A 23,918-nucleotide genomic window follows, 5' to 3' on the forward strand; every position below is an offset into this window, starting at 1 on the left:
GTGAATGCATCTGTCATGTTTAATTACCAAATGACTTCCAAACAAGCATGTAATAGAATCAAATTCTCCATTACAACAATAAATGACTCAAATGCCCATTGAGACAGACCTGAGACCTAAGAACCACTGCCATTTAGGCGCCAGCAGTTGCTGTATAATTGGTCCTGTTTCCAAGAACTAGCAGCTATGGTGTTAGCATTTTACAGGAACACTGAAATTGCTATTGGCATCCTGGGCCTAATAAATCCAATAAAAGGCTTTTGCAAGAGGAAATCAAGAGAGGTTGTTGTGACAGAGCTCGTTATATGTGTGAACTCTGCGAAACTTTCCCCACTAATTCTAGAATGTTGACCTTTTCTCTTCCTCCTCTCGTTCCATCGTTTTTACCGCTGACTTTTTTCTGATACATCGTTAACCATTAAGGCAGTCCTCTCAGCACAAGAGGGACAAAAACGTATGCCTTTCCTCGCGTAATATATCCTGAGCCTTCCGACAATCCCGTCTCCCCAGTGCTCATTGTAGTCTTTACCGCTATTGATTTTTATCATAGATAAGGCAACTAAATCTCCCCGAGAGCTCTAAATCCTTCCTCTCTGCACCCAGAAGCATTAGCTTCCTTCTCATGCAACCGAAAATGATCTTTTCTTTCTGGTTTTGAGGGACCTCTGCCCCATCCTCTTGAGGAGAAAAGCCTCAGTCACGGCGTATAGGGCAACAGATACAGGCAACAATACAGAATGAGGATGACTGATAGCAGCTAGTGCAGGCTTTGCATTTAAGAAATACATGGGAATACTTGTGCTATTATTAAGTACATGGATATATACACATACATATATACATATACACATACAACACTGTAATTACATTGCAATAATCTATATGCAGATATTGATTGTAATGTAATTACACTTGAGACTGTTATAACAAACCTTATTTGTAACGCAAATATGCCAATTAAAAGTCATGTGGTGGTTTGACAACATAATGTGTAAACCGCGTGGTCACAATGGTTGTGTAGAGGAAATCCACAACCATATGGGATTGCAGATCAAAGGCATCGCCTGTCCCGCTTGTCATATACTTACGAAAGCTTCAATAACATGAACACGTTAAAATTTAAACATGGCTAGAGGAGACACATGGGTTTGTTCATATTTGTTTCAGGCAGTGCTCTGCATCATGCAATAAATGTGGCTATTCAGTGGGAATGTCTATTAAATATTAATAGCTGAGCAACAGATGGATTTAGATGTGCTTTGATCACCAACCTTTTTTGCCTCTGAAATTATTCTTCAATATATGTCTTCCCTGCGTAAATGCAAACTGCAGCTAGACCAAGAGCTTCAATAGATCATTTACCATGACTCTGAGGAACAGACACACGCACAGATAATGTGACAGAGTGACTGACAGAAGCAGATTACGCAAAATAACATATGATAAACAGTGAGGCTGAAAGTATGATAAACATCTGTATTTCTGGACCACAGATTGTGTGTCAAACACAATCCATGACAACTGAAGATCTAGCAAACTAAATTTTTTGCAGCATACAGCATTGCGTCATCATACAAAATATAATCAAACTAAGATTAAAAGCCAAAACTATGTCAATTATTTCCACACAGGTCATCATCCATATGGTCCCACATTTACCAGAGCAAAATACATTATTTTCCACATTAGCAGAAGCTATGAGCAGGATGATTTCACCAGATATGTGACAATCCATCTTCCCACCTTGGACATTTAAATTGAATTTAAAGAGATAGTTCACATGCAAAAAAAAAACTAATATTTTGTGATTATTTACCTAGGTCATTCCAAAATGTGCAAAACATATATTTATTTCAGAGAATAACAACCTAAATTTTAGGCCATTGCTTTAACAAATCTGTCATATGACTTTTAAATATAGCACATAATTCATTGACTATTTTAATGTTGTTCTGTTTTGGAGCTTGACAGATGTGTTGTGGAGAAGAGTGTCAAGATTCTTCAAAATTTCTGTGTTCCACAGAAATAAAATTATGGGTTTGGAACGACAGGAGGATGATTAAATAATGACAAAATGTCAATTTATGAGTGAACTATTCCTTTAAGGCCAGGAGTATGTTTGTTCAGCCTTTATTGTCCTGTCCAGTTGTCTTTAATTCAGTCCGACACTTTGTTTTCTGGAATTCCGACTGTTTATTCATTGATTTAGCTGTTTGTGATGGATGTTGTTGGATACATCTTCAGAGTCAGAAACTAAAAGGTCATGGTAATTTGCAGCACTGCAAAAATCATATGTACAAAACAAACAAACAGAACATTTCTTTTCGAGTCAGCTGTTCGCCATGGACTTCATTCACCTATCGTTCGTGTCCATGGAGACAGAGCTTAGAAGAACGTTTCTCTGCACAGAGGACACGTGGATTTGTTGCTAGACGTGAACCATTTATACTGTGGAATGAAAGAAAATGGAAACAACCAGTCAGTGAGGAACGAGAAGCGTACGAGAACATTCAAGGCTGATTCTGAAATATCCGCAGAAATGGAGTAATAAATGGAGACGGATTGAGAACTTCAATGCGGAGGGGAAATGATTTGATTTCAAGAGCATTGGTGACCTTCTATAGGGTTTTAAACCTCTGATATGACAGGGATGAAGTCACAGTATTACATTTTAAGAACAAAATTGAGTCCATTTACTTTCTGAATACAGTTGAATATCCTGTTTGACTCAGAAATATGCAAGTCAGATTACAGAAGTAAAATGGGTTTCATGTTGACCTGCAGATATTCTAGATAGTGATGTCAATTGGAAATTCGTAAAACAAGATTAAATGCTCAAAACTACACTTACTACTCTCAGTGTTTAAAAACATTCATCTAAAAATAACTACAATGGAAGAGCGAGAGATGGTGTATGCAGCACTCACCAGACAGGCAGAGTGGAACTTCTTTTTGCAGGTACGGCAAGCTTTCTTTGGCAGCGAGTAATTGGATCCATGAATGACAGAGAAGCAGATCATACAGTCCTCCACCCCCTCAAAACGCTTGTCAACATTGTTCTTCCACAGCGACAGACCCTCCAGAATACTGCCATTCTACCAGACACAACACATCATCTAAATTAGTTTGGGCATCTTCAGTTATTATTCATATATTAAGCACTATTTGACTGTTACTCTAATAAACCAGTCCATTCCAACCTAAAGAGATAAAGCAACATTTACAGTGGCTTTAAAAAGTATTTGGACACTTAAAGAAAAATCTTTTTTTTTTTAATTGTGTGGCTTAGATGTCCTTCTTGTACTTTTGGGGAAGCTATTTTAGCTTCTCTGTAACAGCACTACCTTGTAGTATGACAGTGTTTTAGCAAATCATCATATTAGAATTATTTCTGAAAGATCATGTGACACTGAAGACTGGAGATATGATGCTAAAAATTCAGCTTTGTCATGAAAAGAATAAATGACATTTTAAAATATATTCAAATAGAAGAAAAAAAAGTTTTTTTTTTAATTTGTAATAATATTTCACTATATTTTTTATCAAATAAATGCAACCTTGGAAAAAAACAAACAAATCTTACTGACCCCAAACTTTTCAACGGTAGTCTATAAATCTTTTTTATTAAACTAAATGTTATTACCGTTTTTATTAAAAGGGCATTTATACTTCCTGTACCTGGTGTGTGAGGTACGTGCTGAGCTGAAGCATCCAATTGCGCCACTGCTGAACGGCCACACCCACTCTCCGCCCACTCTCCACTGAGATAGACCCAAGGGGATAATTCTGAGGCAGCTGAATCACCAGCTCGATGAAGATATCGTCGACAGAGTAAGTAGCGATCACCTCCCGCGTGGCAGAACGCGCTTTCACCTGTGAACACAAAACACATCAAATCACAATGCAGCAAAAAAAAAACTTAAGAACAGAGCACGTCCTTCTTCTGAACTAAACTCTGGCTTACCATCATGTTTTCAAAAGTCTGGGTGCTGGACTGCACAGAGGCGATCTCCTGCGCAGACAAGACGCCGCTGACGTACTTGCTGGTGAATTTATCCACCGTGCTGAAGACACGTTTCTCTTGGCTGTTCCACCACAGACGCACCATTGCGGGCAAGTCTTTCAGCGCACCATAGTACACGGAGCACGCCAGATGGGGAACCTCAAGCTGCAGACCTTCAGTTTCTACAACACACACACTTAGTGAGATGATCTCAGATATGAGAGAAATGCATAAATGTTATAAATCATTGGATGTCAACTGATCTGTTGGTCTGTTCTGATCGGGTCGCAGGTAGCAGGCTGTGTTGCTATTGTTAACTAAAACTTTTCAATAATTGAAATAAAGGCCAAAATAAAACAAAAATGAGATGAAAACTGAAAAAAATTAGATTTTTAATTAGATGTTTGATTTTAGCAACATTTTTGCTTGCAATAAATCATTTTGACAGTGAGAACCACAGTTATTAATGATCTGTAACATACTCTGTGGGGAGAGAGACAAAGTTTCAGTGAAGAAGGTTTTTGGTTCTTTGCTTGAGGGTTCTGCTGGCTGTCCGGGCACTGATAGGTTCTCTGGCATCAGACGGAACAGGTGGAGCAGTAGTTTATGAAGAGAACGAGTCTTTTTCAGGTGCAGAGAGTATTGAGCTCGCAGCTGAAACACAAAGATAGATGTTTTCGCTATGCAAAAGACATCTTGCTTGCATTTCAAATAAGTACTGTAGCCTTTCTTCACATTTACAATCAAATAGGCATGTTTGAACGTCAATTTAACCTCTAAATTGTCTGTGTTAGAAGTGTATCAGAAATGATGAGGCAATGATTGACAGCTTTACAAAGCATTATCACTGATAATTAACTCACATGAGATGATGAAGCCTTGAAGAAGGTAAAAAGGAGTTTCCAGGACAGAAGATATCCCAGAATGCAGCAGTGCTCCATACTGAGGGCCTGTACCACTGCAAACTCACCCACTTGCACACCACCTAGAATATTCTCCAGTAGCTCTTCTGTAGCAGAAATGATGTTCATCAACGCTGCTGGAGGAGACCTGCAGGAAGGACACACAGTAAGTCTCCTAGATCTGGGACATGGGCACCCATAGGTAGGTAGGTAGGTAGGATGGATGGATGGATGGATGGATGGATGGATGGATGGATGGATGGATGGATGGATGGATGGATGGATGGATGGATGGATGGATGGATGGATGGATGGATGGATGGATGGATGGATGGATGGATGGATGGATGGATGGATGGATGGATGGATGGATGGATGGATGGATGGATGGATGGATGGATGGATGGATGGATGGATGGATGGATGGATGGATGGATGGATGGATGGATGGATGGATGGATGGATGGATGGATGGATGGATGGATGGATGGATGGATGGATGGATGGATGGATGGATGGATGGATGGATGGATGGATGGATGGATGGATGGATGGATGGATGGATGGATGGATGGATGGATGGATGGATGGATGGATGGATGGATGGATGGATGGATGGATGGATGGATGGATGGATGGATGGATGGATGGATGGATGGATGATGGATGGATGGATGGATGGATGGATGGATGGATGGATGGATGGATGGATGGATGGATGGATGGATGGATGGATGGATGGATGGATGGATGGATGGATGGATGGATGGATGGATGGCACAATAAAAAAAATAAAAATAATAATAATAATAATATAAAAACATACATTTACAGTGAAAAACAGTAAAAGGACATTACCAGAGGTCACATATGATTATACTTTATATAAACAATTGTATGTCTTTATTATTCTTATCATTAATGTACATTAGGGTGTTTTGTTTTATTTAGATATTTTTTATTGCGTTATTTTAGATATTGTACATTTTAGTTGATACAATAAATAAATAATGCATCAATAAACAATAAAAAAATATTAAATAACTAATTAAAAAATAAATAGCTGATAAAAAATAATTAAATAATAATAATAATAATAATAATATTAATATGGATGGATGGATGTCAAAATATCAAACCAAATGGCATCTATTTAGCATTAAATGTCCAAAGACTTTTGGGGGCCACTGTGTGTGTGTGGTTCAGGTAAACCCTGTTTTATGGGGACGGCAAAGAGGGCAATATCTAAAATCCTTGCCCTTGTGGGGACATTTTTTGGTTCCCATGAGGAAAACTAATTACAAATCATACAGATTGATGGGTTTTTTTCAGTAAAAAAAAAAAGGCTATGGAAAGTCCCCATAAAACATGAAAACCCAACGTGTGTGTGTGTGTGTGTGTGTGTGTGTGTGTGTGTGAGAAAGTCCATCGTCATGTGTCTTACAAGCATGGTTCTTCTCCATCTTCGTCCTCAGATTTAGCGCTGGCACTCTCGCTGTCACTCTCTGGCAACAAAGGCATCACCCTGTAAGACACGAACACATCACTCACATTTCTCCTGAGACGACTTGACGTCATCGCTGAGGCTCATTCAAAGGCTTGTAATGGACATAGCATTACAGCAACAGCACAGAGGAGATCTCAGCTAACCCCCTGGAATATAAAACTGTTTCTCTCCCAGAGGCTTGTGCTCTCAATGAAGCACATTTAATTAAAGCCAAAGCGTAACGCATTGTGGATTAAACTTTTTCCGTACAATATGACCTTAAGGCTATGCAAAAACTGCCCGTCCCTTGGAGTATTCATTTCAATTACATTTACAATTATGTTCTCGACAGACACTTTCCCACCAAAGCAACTTACAGGAAAGTCCATTATAGCGTTTCTGCAGACGCTGCAGAACAGGTAGAAAACAAAGATAATGTCTAGGTGGTAAGACACATACTGACTCCTTAATGCGGTATTCTACACTTTTTGCCCTAAAGTCCAATTATAATGTTAAACAAGTTTTCTTGCAGCACAAACAGTTTTTATTTAGTTTAACATGACCCTTTAGTATTAAACGGGTTGTTTTTGCTACTGTTCCTTCAAGACTTCGGTCATATGCTAATGTGCTCATAGTTGCTGATCATGTAAAAGGTATATCTATGTATTATGTTGAACTAAAAGTAAGTCTTAAAGTCTTAAGTTAAAGAAGGTAATAGAGTCTGTACTTGTGCAGGATGTGGTAGACAGCGAGCTGCAACGGGCGGGCTTTGAAGAGCAGCAGGGGCGAGAGGGTATTCAGCAGGGTCTGGAGGGGCTCTGGCAGACTGCTCCTCTGGTCGGCTACGAACCGAGGAGGAAGTTTATTCTGAGTGAGCAGCTCCACGGGGATGTAGGTAAGAGCCTCCCCCATCGCCCTCAACACCGGCAGGGGGAACAAAGGGTCATCCGGCTCTGTAAAGTCCGCTGAGACAGAAGTTTGACATTTCAAGTAGTCTGTTAACCAAAAGACTTCATGTTTCCATGACGGGGGAGTTAATTGTTTAACTGTAAGTTACCTTACCATCAACTGTATTGTGAAAAACTGTAAATGGTTCATTCTAACATTATATACAATTTAACAGTAAAATACTGTCAAATGTATGCTTTCTGCAAGTAGAAACTATGAATAACCATACAATTTATGATGAAAAACATGAGGACATTCCCAGAATTTAGGATGTTTTGTGTTCTTTAGCTTATATTTATTGCAGTATTTTAGTGTCATATGTGTATAATCCATCAATACACAAGAATTAGCCATGTTGGTAACAGTTTACAATAAGGTTGCAGTTGTTAACATTAGTTAATGCATTAACGAATATGAACTAACAATGAGCAATATATTTTTACAGTGTTGATTTACCTGTTGATGATAGTTAATAAAAATGTTTGTTTGTTTACGGTGAATCAACTAATGATAACAGATATACAAGATATACTTTTGATCCTAAAAATGTGTTGAGATTAACATCAACTAAGAATAATTAATGCTATAGAAGTATTGTTCATTATTAGGTCACTTCACGGTAACTAATGTAGTTAACTAATGTTAACAAATTAAACCTTATTGTAAAGTGTCGCCAGCATGTTTTATGGAAAGGCCGCTTACAATTCATCATGTGGGTTTCTTATTATTCCACCTGTTTTGTTATCAGTACATTTTAAGGTAAAAACCAAATTATAGTAGGTCAAGTAGAGTGGTATATTAATATTTGATCATTTTAAGAAATAAATATACAGTTAAAGGTTGTAAAATATACCATCTTGTAAACACCAATTTGCCATCCTGTAATCCCAGAAAGATTGTCACCTTACTTTCATTATTGCAACATAACAGTTTTTTACAGTAAACAGGATATTTTTATAGTGATAGCATGCTGTGCCTTAGCTGTTTAGACGGTTAAATCTTCTATGAAAAGTTGCATCTTTATGTTTTCAGTCATATTTTGTTGAGATGCCATGTCTAATACATGAATTTCATGAAACATTTACACTACCATTCAAAAGTTTGGGTTTGATAAGATTTTTAAAAAATGTGTCACAATTTCCCCAAAAATATTAAGAAGCACATCTGTTTTCAACGTTGATAATAATTATATATTTTTTTAGGAATCAAATCAGCATATTATAATGATTTTCAAGGATCATGTGACTGAAGACACTTAAGATATAAAACAATTAAATTAAATTATATGTCAAATTAAATTAAATTAAATTACTCTTTTTACAAACTTTTGAATGGTAGTGTAAAAATAAAAAAGTCATTAAACTACAAACATAACATAAAGGTTCCTGTTAAGGTGACTCACTGGGGATCTTAATAAGCAGTGGGAGCAGAAGGTTGTGAATTCCCTCCAAAAAGAACTCCTTCCACTCTGAGGTCAGCGCTGGAAGAAGTTGCTCCACACCAGCAGGGGGCGATGTGAAAAACTCACTCAGCCTCACGATCAGCTCACAGTTTGCACACACAAACAGCTGAACCCAAGGATTCCAGAAAACAGCGGTGTTCTCACTGGCAGTCTGTGAAAAAGACACAAACATTTGCTTGGATTGTCGTTCATATGCAGAACGGTTCTCAGATTAGGCGTGATTATTTATAAGATCAGCCATAAAGCATCTCAGATCTTATTTACATCTGGCATTAATAAGATATGTTCAAAATGCAGATTTGATTTTGCTCTGGGGTAGAAATATCTGGACGGGACAAAGAGTGTGTCACTTTGAGTCTGTATATTGCATAAAAATAGTGTGAATGAAGATGGAAAGAGAACTATCACCTCAAGCCATGCCAGCATTGAACAGAGCAGGAGATCCCAATGAGTGTTTCCGAAGACTGTGGGAGAATGATCCACCATCCAGCACAGGAAGCGCATAATTTCTACTGCCAATGAGAGCCCTGCAGCGGAAACTTTTCCAAGGTCACTGCAAATGGACACAAAGAAAGGAGAATAGATTATTAGGCCCTGTGTTATCTGAATCAATGGATATAAAATAAGACTGTAAAAACAATGAACTTGAATCATTTTTGTTGCTTTTTGGCATTTATTTTATACTTATACTTATATATATATAAAAAAAAAAAAAAAATTGTTTATTTGTCTGGGTTTTTTTTTTCTAAAAGCATACTAAGCCAAATGTTTATATTTTGTATTACAAGTTGCTTCACATTTGTGATGACAGCTATTATTTTTTATTACGCTTTAATTTTATATAATTAATTAATACATTTTGCAATCTTTATTTGAAAGACATTGTAAAGACATTTTTGTTGCTTTTTCTGTTTTTCTACTAAATATTTCTATATTGTTGTGTATTATTTCAAGTTTTCAACTTAAAAGATATAGTAAAGAGGGGATAGTTAATCATTTTTGTAGATTTTTCTGTTTTTGGCATTATGTTATTTTTCTGAAAGGATTTCACATTTTTTGCTGTATTATTTAAAGGGGCCATGACATGAGAAATCAAATTTGCCTTGATCTTTTGACATATAAGAAGTATTTGAACCATTAAAACATCAACATTAAAATGTGTTTCCACTGAAACAGGAAGACAAAGCGGAACATAATCGAACAGCTCCTCCTCTATTTTAAAATAGCCAATAGCATTTTGTTTATGTCACAGCTCGGCCAAAGCTGTTGAGCTTGGTAAAGCTGCAGTTTCCACCTAATCTCTAACCGTTTCTCCTCCATATTGCTTTGAAATATAGCATTGTGTGCAGAATTCAAATGGGTCCGATACGTTTTCTGGTCTGCGAAGACTCACGCATATGATCCGCTCTGTGCTATCGTGTCGAGCAGACTATGTGCTGCACTTCATGAGACACTAACGTGAAACCAGACTTCATTCGCCCCAAAAGCATATTTACAGTGTCTGAATCGTTCCCTATCCCATATAAAGTGCACCGCCATTCACCATATAGAAAATAGTAAATGTGTGAACAAGTGACTGATTTTAGCTTCAGCATCTATTTATAATGTAGAGGGCAGGAAGCTTCAGATTCTAGAGAGCATTTGATTGGACAGAAAATCTGATGAGAAGCTGAAGTGATGTCATCAGAATCATTGTTCCATATTGGCGGAAGTGAGAGACTAAGTTTTGAATGCTCATATCTTCTAAACACGAATTTTGCCATTGTTTTGGAGCACACTAGCTTATAGATAACAGTAAGGCTAACAAATTCATACTAAAAGCCAAAAACTTCCATTTTGATTTCATGGACACTTTAAAATGTATAAACAAAGCATTTATTTAATCAAGCTCCAAAAACAGCTTGTTTTGATACTGGGTAACCTGTGACGTCACACGTGTGTAAATACATTTGCCTCTAGAGCAAAAAATCTACAAATAGTTTTAGATAATTGCACTATAGGCTGGATATATATTTGTTTTGTTTTTTTGCAATAAACTTCAAAACATTGTAAGTAAACCTCAAGGAACATATTAAATTAATAAATAAAAATCCATGTCATAAAGATATACATTTTTATTATTACTCTAATTTGCTTTTCTTTTTTTACTGAAAAGATGTGGGAAGAAGAGCAGAAAGGGACTGAGTCTTGAATCCTGCATCACGGCCATAGCTCTGACATAATAAATATGACTGCCATTGCGGTCTTACTCATTACAGAGATACACATAGCTGAGGCATGGATTCACCTGTTGAAGAGAAACCACTCCTCTCTGCTGTTCCTCCATTCTGCAATTGTGTCAACGACAGCCAGCAAGATCTCTTCCTCCACATCCGTGTCGGCCTGTAGACAGCAGAGCAGCACGGCCAGACAGCCTCGCACACCTACACATTAGTTTTTCACATCAGTTATGTGAGTGAGATTGGTGTTGCTCAGCCTATGTGACTCATCATGTGCAGTATGGATATGATCTGTATCTCACTATCGATGCAATCCTGCTCTCCGTCCTGCCAGTTAAGGAGCTCTGCGACACACAAGGCGATGAGGGATTCTCTCTCTTCACTGGATAGAAATGGACACAGCGCCTGCACCGTACTCACACTGTGTTCTGAGAGGGGAAAGAAACTGACACACACAAACAAGCAACAGAATTATCAGGAATGGTACAACCTGGTTAGGCTGACATTTCTCACCAAAACACTGTGGTAATAGCCAGCAGTAATCATGTGTATATGTATAAGCTGACTGGCTGAGGTTCCTCTGGGTCCTGAGAAGGGTCACATTCACACATTTCTCACAACAACGTATGCTGTTTAACATTACTACTGCTGCACTGGCCTCTAATGGCCTCAGAGGCCAGTGCTATGAATATTGAATCAGCTATTATAGTTACAGACACTATTGTTCAAAAGTTTGGGTCAGTAAGTTTTTTATTACTTTATTTCAGCAAGGATGCATGAAATTGACCAAAAAGTTTATCTTTGGTTATATTAAACAGCACAACTTTCAACATTGATAATAATAAGAAATGTCCTTTTCTTATTAAGCACAAAATCAGCATATTAGAATGATTTCTGAAGGATCATGTGACACTGAAGACTGGAATAATGATGTTGAAAATTCAGCTATGCATCACAGGAATAAATTACATTTCAAATAATAAATCAAATAAATGCAGCCTTGGCGAGCATGAGAGACTTTTTTCAAAAACAAAGAAAATTTCCTACCTTTCTACGTTACCGTATAAGCCCTTGATGTCACTTAGGTCCATTTCGCTGTTCTGGATATATTTTGCCAGAGATAGTGACCAGAGAGAGCCTTCTTCTTGTGACCTGTGATTAAAAAAAGGATAAAAGGGTCTAAAACTTTGCTTTCTAAAAAAAAAAACAAATTAAACATTTATACAAAATCTAGGCCATTATCCAAAATATATAAAAAATACACATGAATGGGTTCACCTTGTGAAAAGCATGTCTATAAGAGTGGTTTTGATCAGGCTGTTGTTGAGGATTCTCTGCTCTAAACTCCAGGACTGCAGCAGTTTATGATATTCAGAAACCATGAGGGGTGAGAGCTCCATTTCTTCACACCACTGAAGTCCATAGAAAATCTCTGAAACTACATAAAACAAATATTTGTACAAACTGATTACATGAATTCTTCAGTCCAAAAATGTTTTAGTTGTAAAATAATCTAAATATTTTACCACATTAGAAAGGAAGGGAGGAAGGGAGGAAGGAAGGAAGGAAGGAAGGAAGGAAGGAAGGAAGGCTTATTCAGCAAGGACACACTAAATAAGCACATTAGAATGATTTCTGAAGGATCATGTGACACTGATGACTGGAGTACTGATACTGAAAATTCAGCTTTGCATCACAGTAATAAATGACATTTTAAAATATATTCAATTAAAATATATACATTTATATATACATTATTCTACAAAAACAACGCAACCAAGAGCTAGACAAATAAATGAGTCTCACCTATGTGTTTGAGATCAGGAATTTCGAAGAAGTCTGCCTCCACCTGCAGGTCCTCAGATGAAGCTGCAGTGTGGATGATTCTTCCCAGTAATGCACTTACACACAGGTGCGTGGGAAGCCGGTTAGACGCCCTGAACTTCCACACGTCCATGGAGAGGTTTTCGCTAGTGACTCTGAGACGACCACACAGCAGAGGGTGTCTCACCCACTGCAGAGATGCACGAAGACAGTTACAAAAAAACAATGACAAAGAAATAGTATGTTGAGAAACTACCTTCTATACTTCAGTTATTTCCTCTAAAAATGTGTGAATGTCATTTGTAATTGTCTGAGGACCTGAGGGGGCAGGGCCCGTCTAAAGCGGCTCCACTCCTCTTCGGTAGGAGTAAGACAGCAGATAAACTGAGACAGGAGACAGCTGGTCTTCTGGGCCGAGGCGATGGTCTGAGCCAGACTCTCTACAGCTTGCACCAGAATCTGCAGACTGACATCAATAACAAAAGAGATTTAGCTACCACACAATTCATTCAGCCATCCAAACCACAAAAGCAACAGCTTTTAGAGAAAGCACATTTATCTACAGATGGTTAGAGAAGGCCAAACCTTTTGACAGTCAGTGGTGTGGTGAGCAACTGACTCTTAACCCAGAGAGCAACGTTGTGGAGGAAGGTACCCTTTGTGACCCCTGCGCCCAGGTGAGTGATCAGTGATTGAATGCCGGCAGTGTAGGCGTGCTGAAGCTTCAGAAGAAGAGCATCTGCCGGAAAACACCACACATGCATTTAAAAGAAATGCGCACAAATGGGAAGACAACATTGTGTAATATTTGACGGTATTCAGAATTCATTAAAGCGTTCAGAAACTGTTAAAGCTGTTTTTTCACACAAACTACAATTAAACGCTTTCTTCAGTCTTCACCTGAGAGGCGAGTGATGGTTTGGTCTTGTGCACAAAGCTGGAAAACAGTCATAAGCAGCTCCTCTGCAGACGCCAGCAGCAGGCAGCCCTTAACTGAAGAAAAGAAGGTGGCAGCCACATCAGAGATGAAAGTGACCAGCGGCTCCATGTTTCCGGCGTCAGACATGCCCTTTGCTTCTGACAGGGTGGCGTGAAGCTTGTCAATGATCTTCTCGACATGCACCTTACCAATAAGAGGCTCTGCAAAGAGAGGGTGAAACAGTATTATTTTCTTTGAAGAAACACACCAGTTGAAAAAGTCTTTTTATGTCAATTTAATTCCCATAATGAGACATGGACAACTGTTAGGCCAACTGGGTCAGTATGTTTTTCTTTTTTTAATTCATATTTTTATTCAGCAAGGATGCATTAAATAGATTAAAAATGACAGTTAACACATTTATAATGTTACAAAATATTTTTAATTTCAAATAAATTCTGTCCATTTTGTATGGGAGAGAGAAGTCTCCTGGTAAGGTTATAGTCCTGATTGGAATATAGTTTGGTTAAATCTCTACCTCACCTCCAAAAAGCCCTCACACATTCTTATTTATTACAAAACTACATAAAATGCATTGTACCCCACATAAGCAATACTTGATGAAACTCTCATCAAAATCCTAGTCGCAGTTTGTGTAATAATAACTTTTTTGCATATGTTTTGGGATTGTTTGGTCATATCCCATTTCTGGAAACATGTAGTTCAAGTGTTAAACAACATCACAAATTTGCAGTTTGACCTCGATGCTTGTCTTTTGTTGCTCAATGATAAATCTTTTTACAAGTTTACATTAGTTCAGAGAAGACAGCAATGGTTTACACCTGACATAGACCTTAAAAGATTCTGACTGCATTCATTTCATAATATAGTTTGTTTAGAATGCAGCACTGCAAGGATTAACGGGACTAGAATACATATTGTTACCTACTGAAGTAAAATAGCCCAAGCTTTAAAATAATTATTTTATATTGAATATGTGTTAATCAGTGTGATAATTTGCTACCATGGTTTATTTGTATGTTCCTTTTAATTTTCCCAGACGCATTATTTATTTATTTTTGCTGTTATTCTATCATTGCAAATATCATTATTTCAAATAAAAATAATAATCACAAAAATAAAGTCTGTCCTTTTGAATTTTCTATCAAGAAAGAATCCAAATAATTAAAAAATGAATCCTATTTAAAGAATCCTGAAAACAAGTATCAAAGTTTCCACACAAAAATAAGCAGCACAACTAAGAAATGTTTCTTAAACAGCAAATCAGCGTATTAGAATGATTTCTGAAGGATCATGTAACACTGAAGAATGGAATAATTTTATTATACATTCATGATCAATAAATATGAATGTTTTACTGTATTTTGTTTAAATATATGCAACCTTTCTTTCAAAAATATTTAAAAATATTACCAACCCAAACTTATATTTCTAATAAATAAGTAAATAGGGTCAATTTTGTCTTTAACTCCAAAAGGTGGTAGATCAGGATGTAGTTGTTGAGTAGTAATGATATAAAGACTTACCATTATTGTGCTGCTGTGACAGAGCGAGGCTGATGAGAGGCCAGCCGTGTTCATGATGGGATAATGAAGAAGGGGATCCGTGCAGACCCATCACACACAGCTCTCCAGCCAGACCCACCAACCTCTCCCCTAACACGGGACCCCTCAGCCAGCCAATACACACCTCCAAACGGACAGGATCTGCACATGCCTGGTGTCATGAAAGTCAAGAGAATATTTAGCAAAAAAATTTAAATATAAAAAACACTGTTAAAAGTAAAGATAAATGTAACCTAATTGAAAAACCCCTTTAATAAAAACACGTACCTTTTCAATAAGTTGAAGAGTCACGTTCCAATTCAAATCCCTCTGTTATGAAGAGACAAATAATTGATTATTGATGTTACATATGTAAAAGTGAAAATGTCTCTTGATGGAAGAAAAAGCTTAACATTTAATAAAAAATATTTGGGGACAGTAAAAACATTATGTTTTTGAAAGTCTCTAATGCTCACCAAGGCTGCACTTATTTGAATATTATTACAAATATTATTAAAATAACTGAAAACAGTCTGAATTCTTGGATGCAGAGAAAGTATCTTTTGAATATAAAAATATTATATAGTAACTTTACTGTCACTTTAATGAATTCCAGGTAGGAAAAAAAGTATTAATTAATTTTTAAATCTTACTGACCCCAAACTTTTTAACGGCAATGTAAATGTTATTTGTTTTAGCGAATATAAACATACATTTCTAAAAATAAAAATGTATGTTAAGCCTGGTAAAGCAGAAAAAAGCCATACTTGTTAAGACCTTAGTATAAATGTTTAATGTTATATTATGTTATATAATATTATATTATATTATCCTTATAGCATCCCAATGTAGGTCTCTTACACTGATGTGGTTGAGGATCAGTGTCTTGTCATTACTGGAGTTGCAGCACTGCAGGGAACTGAAAATCATGTCCACCAGGAAGTCAGTGTCCTTCCTGCCGTCCTGCTTTAACCATAGAGCCACTCTCTGCAGGAGGAAGCGGACAGCTGCATTCTCAGCAAGCGGCCTGAGCTCCGGCCCCATTTCAGGCTTCATTTCCTCTGGCCTCAGCAGCACCTGGAACACCTGAGGGCTCGGGAACGCCCCGAGCAGCTGAGACAAAAACCGCAGGTGCCTTTCCGACTCTCGTTCACTCACGTACACCATGTTGAGCTCCGCCAGCTGGCACACCAAATCCAGCAGGTGTCCATTTCTCAAGGGACGGTCTTGTTCCTCCACCGCTGGAGCTTCCATCGGAGGTTCCTCCCCTTGGCCTCTTTCTTCCTGGTCTGTGATGCAAATTTTCACAGTTTTCTTCTTCTTCTTGGTCTGTTTACTGGCACTGTTCGGGTTATGCATAATCTGCAGGAGCGATGCAATGCCCTTAAGGGCAGTTCGCTCGGCCTCCTCGCAGTCCACGCAAGTTGTGCACAAACGACCCAGACCCTCCCAGAAGTCTGACATCAGTCTTTGAAAGGTGGAAGCCTCTTTTCCATCCGTCCGCTTTTCCCAGGAAAGCAGCATATCTGAGACCTGAGGAAACAGAGGACCCGTCTGCAGCGATGGGTTTCCCAGAGCTCTGTCAATCAATGGCAGGAGCTGTGGAGAGAGAGATCAATGCATGAGACATCAGCATGTTTAGAGAGATATTTTGCTTGTGACCCACAGACCTGTTCTGAGATCAGCATGTTCTGGATGCTTCTCTGCTCCTGCTCGTCTCCGGCGTTCTGCAGGATGATAAACCGCAGACACTCCATCGTGGCAAAAATGATGGCTGCACTCTCTGAGGGACTGGACGTTGCACGCTCACTCGACAATCTGGACCAAACATACCAGCGTAAATAAAAACTGAGTGTAATTATAATACAAAGCACAATAATTAATGCTATGTATTCTGAATTAAAAACATTTTGCATTTATAAAATGGGATATATATATGGGATATATCCCCATGGGAGGATATATAATTTAAGCAGGCAATTAAGCTGCTGCAATGACATGACTACATGAATGAATGACTACATTCTTTACCCCTGAATGACAGATGAGAGGAATGTTCTAGAGAACTCCAGGTCGGGCTGTGTGACCTCTGCTGGCAGTTTGCTTATAAATGGCAGCAGGTTTGGATGCAGAGATGTTGCAAGACCTCGACCTCCTTCTTTAAGAAGCACCCAGAGCTTCGGCATCATGCCTTTCCTGGCACTGACATGCGTCCAACAGTTCTGCACAGAGTTCACATGATGGCAATGAATTTGAATCACCAATGACAATAGACAACAGATAAAGGAGCAATACAATTTCTATTAGAATGCAAAAGATTAACACATTGATTTTAGAATTAATGTGGGTTTATGATAAGAGCTTTAAAATGTGAGATTTGTCTATCATATTATACATTATTTTTGTTATTATTTAAAATACATTTTTATATAAAAATGATTTATTTACACCGTTCAAAAGTTTGGAGTCGGTAAGATTTTTTTTTATGTTTTTGAAAGTATCATACGCTCACCAGGGCTGCATTTATTTGGTGGGGGGAAAAAAGCAGTTTCAAATGTAAAATTACTTTTATTCTTTTAATTAATAAGTTTAATTTTCAGCATCATTTCTCCAGTCTTCATTGTCACATGATCCTTCAGAAATCATTGTAATATGCAGATTTGCTGCTCAAGAAACATTTCTTATTATTATCAATGTTGAAGAAGGTTGTGCTGCTTTATATTTGGGATTATTATTTTTTTCAGGGTTCTTTGATTTCTCACGGCATTTATTTGAAATAGAAATCTTTTGTAACTTTTTAATTGTCTTTACTGTCATTTTTGATCAAATTAATGGATCACAGCTGAATAAGTTAATTTCTATACTTCTTTATTAATTTCTCTTTTTAAAATCTTACTAACCCCAAACTTTTGAGTGGTAGTGTATGTAATGTTTTATTATATGAGTCTTACATCAACACAGGACAGAATATGGAGGACCGCCTCCCACAGTGGAGGCAGCACCATCGGGTCTGTGTCGTCGATTGACAACAGCACAGCAGAACACGCTCGGGCCGCTTCTGCCTGGATCAGCTGGGGTGTTTGTTCACACATGGAGGCAATCAGCTCAAAATACGCCCCTCGAACCTAGAACAAACAAAAGACAGCTATGAATCCCATTAAAACATCTGATGTGAATTATAAAGAAAACAGCTAACAAATAGCACAAAGCATAATTCACAGAAATTCTTTGGTATATCTATCAATATTTTGATAACACTGCACTCTTCATTTTTCGAGCCTCAATGAAAGCAAAATAATGTGCGTATCTATTTTAACAACCATTAAGATAATATTTGAAGAGTTCAGATGCAAAAGCCTCAAAATGCCATCTGAAATTTTCTTATAGAATGATCATTTTTATCAAGCTTGTATATTTAAGTTCAGTAATTTCACTTAAATGACAATAATAGGTAATCTTCATTGCCATTTAAGTGAAATTATTGAATTTAAATATATGAGCTTGATAAAAATTATCATTCTATAAGAAAATTTCAGATGGCATTTAGAGGCTTTTGCATCTGAACTCTTCATTTGTTGTTTAATATACAGCTATGTTGAGGGGGATTTTGGGCCAGTGAGATTGTAATGTGAGTGTTAAGTATTATAAATAAAAACTAAATACACAACAAAATGTCTTGTCACATGTTGTTTGTCATGGTCGCAGCTGTTTAAGATACACCCTACACTGCTCACTTGTGGGCTCTTGTGTTTGCTGTACTTCCAGAATTTGCCCTGTGTGATGAGTTGGATCAGCCGCTCATTTAGCAGCTCTCTGTCTTGCTCAGGCAAAACGCTCAGAAGTCTCTTCAGGGCCAGCAGAGAGCTGGTCAACAGACGGATGTACTTGGCCTCTCGCTCCTCCTCTGGGACACTCCTGCACAAAAAAAACAACAACACTGAAAATACATATTTAAACATAATTAACATATACATTCAACATATAAACTAAAACTATTATTTTTCGGGAGGCGCACATTTTTAATTTTTTAAATATCATAAAATGACCAAAAAAAGCAAAACCACTGTCATATCAGGTTATTTCAGTTCATATCATACACTTACTGAGGGTCACTGAGAGTGTTAGCTGTTTCTTTCAGCAAATTGTCTTGGAGTACCTGAGAATCACAGAGGATGTACGTAAAAACTGTAGCTAAGCAATGTACAAGTACAAGCATCAAAAACTCTGCAGATTGTCATTTTGTCTCACTATGAGCGTAAAGATGAGCTTTATCTTACATTTAGGACTTCATCTTTACAGAAGCTGATGGCCTCTGGTTGTTTATTCAGGGGAAATGCGGCCTGGAAAGCAGCGCTGGCGGCTGAGGCTGCAGGAGAGTATGTGTCACACTGAGAGATGAGCCAGTGACCCATGATGCTCTTCAGGTAGGGGGCCAGATTCCTCTTCACTTTTAAAACCAGCTGCTCAAACGCCTGCTGTGTGGCCTCTCGCACACGGCGGTCGTGGTCCTGATAAAATTATATAATAATAAATACATATGTTCAGCAAACAGAAGAAAAAAAATGGCTGCCTCTAAATACAGTGGGGTCCAAAAATCTGAGACAAGCAAGTTTCTAATTTCATGAAAAAATTTGAAACTTTTAAATTTAATACAAAATATTTTATTCAATTATGTAATTAACATTATAACTTACACAAATATAAAAAAATGATATTACACATAAAATAATAAATATCTAAATAAACGAACTTGTTATTGTTCTCTTACCAATGATATTCGGCAGTATATCCGAGGCCAATATGGGAGGACACCTTTTACAACATCAGGCTGTCGCTCTTGACACATTGCTCCAAACTCCTGTACTGCCTGAAATACACATTTACCAGCATTTATGAGCCATTCAGTTTCGGAGTCAGTGAAATTAAATGTTTATTTAAATTGATATTAGAAAACAATGGGTTGTGGCATTCTTTCTTTCACTACATGACATGTAACCTTGCCACAGTCTTCAACCTTTAACCTTGTAAAGGTGCATTAAAAGTGATTTCAGAGAAACGCTGTTGAAAGTGGATCAGGCTGAGCACCATAAACACTTGTAGCCAATCAGTCGTAGGGAGAGTGTCCACTCAATTCATACACTCATGATATAGTTATATTAGGTCAGCCTACTGCTCAAACGTAAAAAAATAATAATATAAAAAATATATATGATACCTTCAATTTTGTGACTGCATCTCTCTTGGACAATTTCCGTAGAACCATGCGGAAGTCTGCATCAACTAGATTGTCTATCTCCTCAGCCCCCTGTACTGCAGGTACATATCCTGGATCATTGGAGGTTGAGACACCGAATCCCACAAACCCAGGTACAACACCACTCTCCCTGGCCAACAGATCAGCAGCTCTGCCGCTGCTGGACGGCTGAAAGAGAGAAAACATAGGGCTGTCATTACACATTCATCATGACCATTTCATATCTAGATGACTTTGGCCCAATAGTCAGGTAATCACCATCATAATAGATTGCTCAACTAATGCACTGCACATTGCTCAGTCCTATAGGACTGTTTTAAATGTGCTTTATGAATAAACTAGAAGAACTAGAACTTAGCAACTAAGTCCAGCAGGATCCTAGTTTTTATTTTTATTTTTAATGGGAACTAATTAACTTTCTTCCTGTTTACAAGTCAAACACGTGACGTCAGGACAACAGGAACATAGGTTTACATATCAGACACGACAACAAAAATCTTCCCAAATCTAATGTTTCATAAACATTACTTTTATACAATAAGATAAAGCAAGTACATAATAGCGATTTGTTTTAGCGAGCTACAGTTTGTCATGCTGTCACAGTTTACAACACTGGCCTGTTATTCAGTCAACTACACTGACTGTAGATCATTTCAACGAGTTGACTAGTAGTTAGAAAAGATTAGTAATTGAATAACTTTCATTTGTCTTACTCGAACATTTCCTTTCGTTCTCTGTTTATTTTTGCCACCCATTCTCGTGTCGGTTGAGCGTCTGCTTTTCCGACTTCAGTACAGTCACACTAGGCGCGCGGTTATGATGTCACGTACACGCAGTTTGCGTGCGTCCAAAATACTGTTAGCCGCACACGTGAAGTCAGTTGTGATCAATAACGACAGGTATTTCTGTTTTTCTAGCTGGATAGTGTTGTGTTATGTATATACATATGGAATTTCTGTTTATTCCTTTTAAAGCAGTTTTACTGACTGCTTTAAAACTGATATTGTTTATGTCGATGTGTTTGTGGTTTAAAGGGAAGGATGAGCGTGGACGTGGAGCGTGTGTTGATCCAGCTCCAGGATGAGAGCGGTGAGGTGCTCGGATCCCCCTTCGATGTGCCGCTGGACATCAGCCCAGACAAACTACAGCTGGTCTGCAACGCACTGTTACAGAAGGTAGGAAGGATGGACTGGAAAATGTGCTTCAAACATCTCACTGAACTTAAACTTTTGAACTGTAGTGTATACCTGTCCTGTATGCGTAGTTTAGTGCAATCTGAATCTATAAAGTATAACAACACTTATATATCCTAATGTGTTATACAGTATATGCTCATTTTGTATTTGTGTATTTGACATAACATGTGATAGTAGTGTGGCATACTTCATCTAAAACTATTTTAACAAATTTTTTTCTGATTTTTGCATAGTAAATAATGTAATACTTATAAGTACGGGGTTTTTTTATGTTTAAATATATTGGTTACTTGGAGTATAGTCTCTTTGAACTATTTGAGTGAATTGCAAAAAACTAAAAGTTAATTGTAATGTAAAAATGTAAAAGAAACCATAACCAGCATGTTAAATGTAGTTTGCCATTTTTCCTGCATTTTAAAGTTGGCATGAAACGGAAGTTGTGATTTGTCTTTTTTCCCTAATGTGACGTATATCCGAGTGAAAGGCTTGTTGGAAGAGAAGAATGTTGTTGATTTTGATTTTGTTCATTGGGAATTGATTGGATGGTTGTGGTTTGCTATTGCTGTGATGTCATTGTTGCCCCGCCCTCACGCCAGTAAACATGTCATAAGAGAAGAGATGTCGCTGTAAGAGGGAGGGGAATTTATTTTGATTAAAGATTACGAAGGAACCTGAATCTCAAAAAAATCATGTTCATGGATTAATCACTTATAATAAATACTGCAATATTCCATTAAAAAAAAGTAATTGTCAGCTACCAATTAAAATCAAGAAATCATTGTTAAATAACCATCCTTTTTCACAGTGTATTCTGTAAAATAAAATAGAGTTATGAATAACTTTTGCCTGAAAACATATTTTGTTGCATTACATTGGATGACTATGGGCTGGTTATGAATGGTGCAGCTTTTATAACCCATATCTTTTTGTCTTTCTACAGGAGGAGCCTGTGCCATTCCTGTTCTTTGTTAAGGATGCAGAGGTGGTGTCGTCCCTGGGCACTTGTGTGCAGACGTTAGGCCTTGAGACTGAGCAGGTGCTGCCAGTTGTGTACCAGCCGCAGGCCATATTCCGTGTACGGGCCGTGGCTCGATGCACCAGCTCTTTGGAGGGCCACACAGAGGCCGTCATCTCTGTGGCATTCAGCCCTACAGGAAAGTGAGTAGATTAAACAGTAATATTATATGCTAATTTATATAAAGACAGATACATATATAACATATCAGACTGTATGCATCCAGATAAAGCTTTTTTTTTATTCAGATATCTGGCCAGTGGGTCTGGAGACACGACAGTGAGGTTCTGGGATCTGAGCACAGAAACACCACACCACACTGCTAGGGGTCAGTTTATCACATAACCTTTAGATGTTACTAAATACAGTCCTCCTGTAAGTTAAACCAATCATCTGACATTCTGTCCATCATGTTTTATAAGGCCACACACACTGGGTTTTATCCATTGCCTGGTCTCCAGATGGCAAGAAATTAGCATCCGGGTGCAAAAACAGTCAGGTGAGCAGGTCATGTTCATTTTAAGTCACTGAAATTCCAGTGTACTATAAGTTAGTTAGGTCTAAGATGTTGTTTTGTGTCTGATGTTTTGCAGATCTTCTTGTGGGATCCGATCACAGGAAGTCAGATTGGAAAGACCTTAACGGGACATACAAAGTGGATCACCTGGCTATGCTGGGAACCTCTCCACCTGTGAGTTTTGAAAAATCATTTAGGAGTTGTAAATAGCGGTCGGACGATATTTGGCATTTTTTAATTATCTGTATCAGCCGATAAGATCAGGATGTGAAGAGAGTTTCAACCAGTATAACAAAAAAAAAAAAAAAAAAAGCCTACCCTACCTTTAATTAAATATCTCTGTTTAACAGTTCTGTCTAATAAATTATTAGACAAAGCTGTAAAAACAAAAAATTCAACTGTATGCGTAATAGAAAGGAAAACACTAATACACTATCATCTACCTTCAACATTCAGCAAATACGCATTTATACCATTTAAACAGGTCTTTGAATATTTAATAAACATTTAATTTCATGTATCTGGCAAACTTTGGCAAATCCAGCTGTGAGATCTTATGAGTTGTGCTTTTGTATTTCATATTTATTTTGAATTTCAGCAATTGTTAT

At 37.6% G+C, this 23,918-nt stretch overlaps 2 protein-coding genes across 2 annotated transcripts in view; one reads left to right on the forward strand and one right to left on the reverse strand.

Annotated features, from left to right (window-relative positions):
• ltn1 (listerin E3 ubiquitin protein ligase 1) lies at window positions 1–21,418 on the reverse strand. The gene is made up of 30 exons (XM_084399876.1): window positions 21,296–21,418; window positions 20,544–20,750; window positions 20,097–20,195; window positions 19,606–19,836; window positions 19,432–19,484; window positions 19,063–19,243; window positions 18,280–18,453; window positions 17,360–17,550; window positions 16,999–17,146; window positions 16,190–16,927; window positions 15,617–15,658; window positions 15,311–15,500; window positions 13,745–13,984; window positions 13,430–13,583; window positions 13,163–13,310; window positions 12,827–13,034; window positions 12,299–12,458; window positions 12,068–12,172; window positions 11,323–11,465; window positions 11,089–11,224; window positions 9,210–9,354; window positions 8,742–8,952; window positions 7,119–7,356; window positions 6,350–6,430; window positions 4,867–5,053; window positions 4,486–4,657; window positions 3,965–4,185; window positions 3,679–3,873; window positions 2,928–3,095; window positions 1–2,448 (listed from the first exon to the last, which is right to left on the reverse strand). Exons 1-30 carry the CDS (start codon window positions 21,335–21,337, stop codon window positions 2,386–2,388), a joined length of 5,271 nt encoding a protein of 1,756 aa, XP_084256002.1. The 5' UTR covers window positions 21,338–21,418; the 3' UTR covers window positions 1–2,385.
• The window catches only part of nle1 (notchless homolog 1), a 10,719-nt gene continuing 8,167 nt past the window's right edge, over window positions 21,367–23,918 (forward strand). The window contains exons 1-6 of the mRNA XM_084399877.1: window positions 21,367–21,481; window positions 21,617–21,757; window positions 22,719–22,936; window positions 23,042–23,121; window positions 23,216–23,292; window positions 23,387–23,484. Of these exons, the coding sequence (XP_084256003.1) occupies window positions 21,623–21,757; window positions 22,719–22,936; window positions 23,042–23,121; window positions 23,216–23,292; window positions 23,387–23,484 (608 nt within the window). The 5' untranslated portion in view covers window positions 21,367–21,481; window positions 21,617–21,622. The remainder of the gene's footprint in view (window positions 21,482–21,616; window positions 21,758–22,718; window positions 22,937–23,041; window positions 23,122–23,215; window positions 23,293–23,386; window positions 23,485–23,918) is intronic.

Source organism: Rutilus rutilus (assembly GCF_951802725.1).
Source record: "Rutilus rutilus genome assembly, chromosome: 25".
NCBI lineage: Eukaryota > Metazoa > Chordata > Actinopteri > Cypriniformes > Leuciscidae > Rutilus > Rutilus rutilus.

Excerpts from the sequence above, each read along its gene's own strand:
- ltn1 (XM_084399876.1), bottom strand. The coding sequence starts at position 21,337 with ATGGGTGGCAAAAATAAACAGAGAACGAAAGGAAATGTTCGA. Across the intron at positions 20,751-21,295 it reads GAACGAAAGGAAATGTTCGA|CCGTCCAGCAGCGGCAGAGC; the intron begins GTAAGACAAATG and ends TCTCTCTTTCAG. Across the intron at positions 3,096-3,678 it reads GCACGTACCTCACACACCAG|AATGGCAGTATTCTGGAGGG; the intron begins GTACAGGAAGTA and ends TGTGTCTGGTAG.